The sequence below is a fragment of the Abrus precatorius genome, unplaced genomic scaffold, assembly GCF_003935025.1.
Source record: "Abrus precatorius isolate BTA unplaced genomic scaffold, Abrus_2018 Scaffold8, whole genome shotgun sequence".
NCBI classification, from domain to species: domain Eukaryota; kingdom Viridiplantae; phylum Streptophyta; class Magnoliopsida; order Fabales; family Fabaceae; genus Abrus; species Abrus precatorius.
Window position 1 is genome coordinate 28,970,325 of NW_020874428.1, and position 2,139 is coordinate 28,972,463.

Consider the following 2,139-nt stretch of genomic DNA (forward strand, 5'->3'; position numbering starts at 1 on the left):
TAATAAAATAAAATATTTTTTCATATATTATCCCAAAAAAGATGTTGAAATAAACTAAAAAAATTTATGAAAACTAAAAACTACTTTTATAAACTTTTGATAAACCCCTTTCCATCCAGCCTTGGTAAATAAACTATATTCGCTCAACAAATATTTATCTCTTTTAATCAATTTCGTTCACTAGACTATAAATTTAATGACTGAAATTATGCTGAATCGTGGCTGGAAAGAGAGCTTCATGAAAGGATCCAAGTTGGCCACATCTCTATCAGCTGTTAACCCAAGGTAAATATTGTCTTGTTTACTGTTGGCGAGTGGCCTACTACACAACGCACGGCAATGTTGCTATACCTCATCTTTGTGGCATGTCTAAGATAACGCCTCATGTATTGGACAAACTTCGCAAATCAACAGTAAAAATTGTGCATAATCTATACTATACATCATCTAAATTAAAATAATGAAAATGGTCCCCTTCTAGAAATTTGAATCGCCAAATTTATCCTGATATTATTTTATGTATTCAAACAAAATAAAAGATAGGGGATTGGTTCTATCAATCGCAGACTTTTCCACCATATGTATGTGTACCACTATATAAGGACAAAATCTACCGCAAGAAAACCAACGTTAAAATTCACAAATAAGAGAGTATTTTAATTTTCTAGTGACAGCAAATTCACGAAATTGAGACTATCATGTTACACGTGAAATATCATCTTGATTTTTTTTTTTTTCGAATAAGCGAAAAAGAGAGAGCGAGGAAATGAAAAATTGTGTGTTCCGTTGCATAGGAGGAAGGATCCAAGAAAATGGGTGATGAATTTCAGAAGATGTCGAGAATCTCGAGAATGGAACGGTTGCAAAGGGGACAAGTCCCTCGGTTCAGCCACAGCTCCCTTGAACACACCCTACAGAATGTGTGCCCACATGGAATGAAAGCCGCGCCTTTCTTCCTCCCCATGCACACGCAGCACACCGAATCATTACCCGCCGTCCCTTTTTCCGCTTCCACCTCCGCATCCCCACCCTCCGTTTCCTCCAACAACCGCATCAACGACACCCTCCACGGCGTCTCCGCCACCCTTCTTGCCTCCCCCTCTCCGCCCGCTTCCGCTTCCCGGAACTGTCGCTCCGCCGCCAGCGCCGCCGCTAGATTCATACCCGAACTCGACGGAGTCGGACCCACACACTCTGGTTCAACCGGGTTCGGATCTTGAGCCGCGATGGTTTGCTGGTGTTGGTTTTGCTGCGTTCCTCCTTCGTCCCTGACGGTTAGGGTTGCCGGACGGAAAACCCATGTGGCCCCACAACAACCGATTCCGGTAAATCTGAGGCGTTCTTTGAGAGTTCGCCTCCTCCGTGGGCCTCTGTCGACGGCGTCCATTTGCTCCGTTAACAAACCGAGAATGGTTCTGGCTTCTCTTTCGTTACGCAGCGATTCCTGCAGTATGAGACCGAGTTGACTCATGTCGACGCGGAGGCAGACGATTTAAAATTTTCAAGAAGACATAAAGAAACGGATCAAAGATTAGAGCACAGAGATCCCGTGAGGTTCTTGAAGAACATTTAAAGAGAATCTGAAAAATGACGGAACCCAAAAACGGGCGGGTTCAACGTAAGGCAACTCTTGACTCCCCGTCGTTGAAAAGACAATAATTGGAAGTGTGTTTGTGTTTGTGAAAGAGAGATACTGAAACGAAAGACAACAAAGGAGGACAAAATAGAAGGGAGATAAGGCAGTGGAAGAAAACAAAAGGAAAACGAAACGGGGTTTTTCTACAGAGGACTATTTTGTTTACATTTATTTATTCCTTTTATTATTATACTCCACCACTTTCAGTAACACAACCCAAAGCCGAATGCGTTACACATTACATTTACATAAAAACACCACTTGTTGAAAACTTTATTCTCCCTGCTCCATATATTAATTATTTTCAGTTGTTTCATTGATGCTGCTACCTTATAACATGTAATACAAAATTCGCCTTTTTTATTTTTCATTTTTCTGCCGCCTCATAATTGTTGCTTCTTCTGCTGACCAGTCTCAGCCAATAAGTCAAAACCCACTGGCCATCCAATTGCCCAAGCGGTTTATTAAATTCAATGAATCAATAATCGTCTTCAAAATTGTTT

At 41.3% G+C, this 2,139-nt stretch overlaps 1 protein-coding gene across 1 annotated transcript; it reads right to left on the reverse strand.

Annotated features, from left to right (window-relative positions):
• Positions 1–495: 495 nt before the first annotated feature.
• On the reverse strand, positions 496–1,915 carry LOC113847540 (baculoviral IAP repeat-containing protein 7-like). The gene has a single exon (XM_027476712.1). The coding sequence runs from the start codon at positions 1,469–1,471 to the stop codon at positions 827–829; it is 645 nt and encodes a 214-aa protein (XP_027332513.1). The 5' UTR covers positions 1,472–1,915; the 3' UTR covers positions 496–826.
• Between the last annotated feature and the right edge of the window lie 224 nt (positions 1,916–2,139).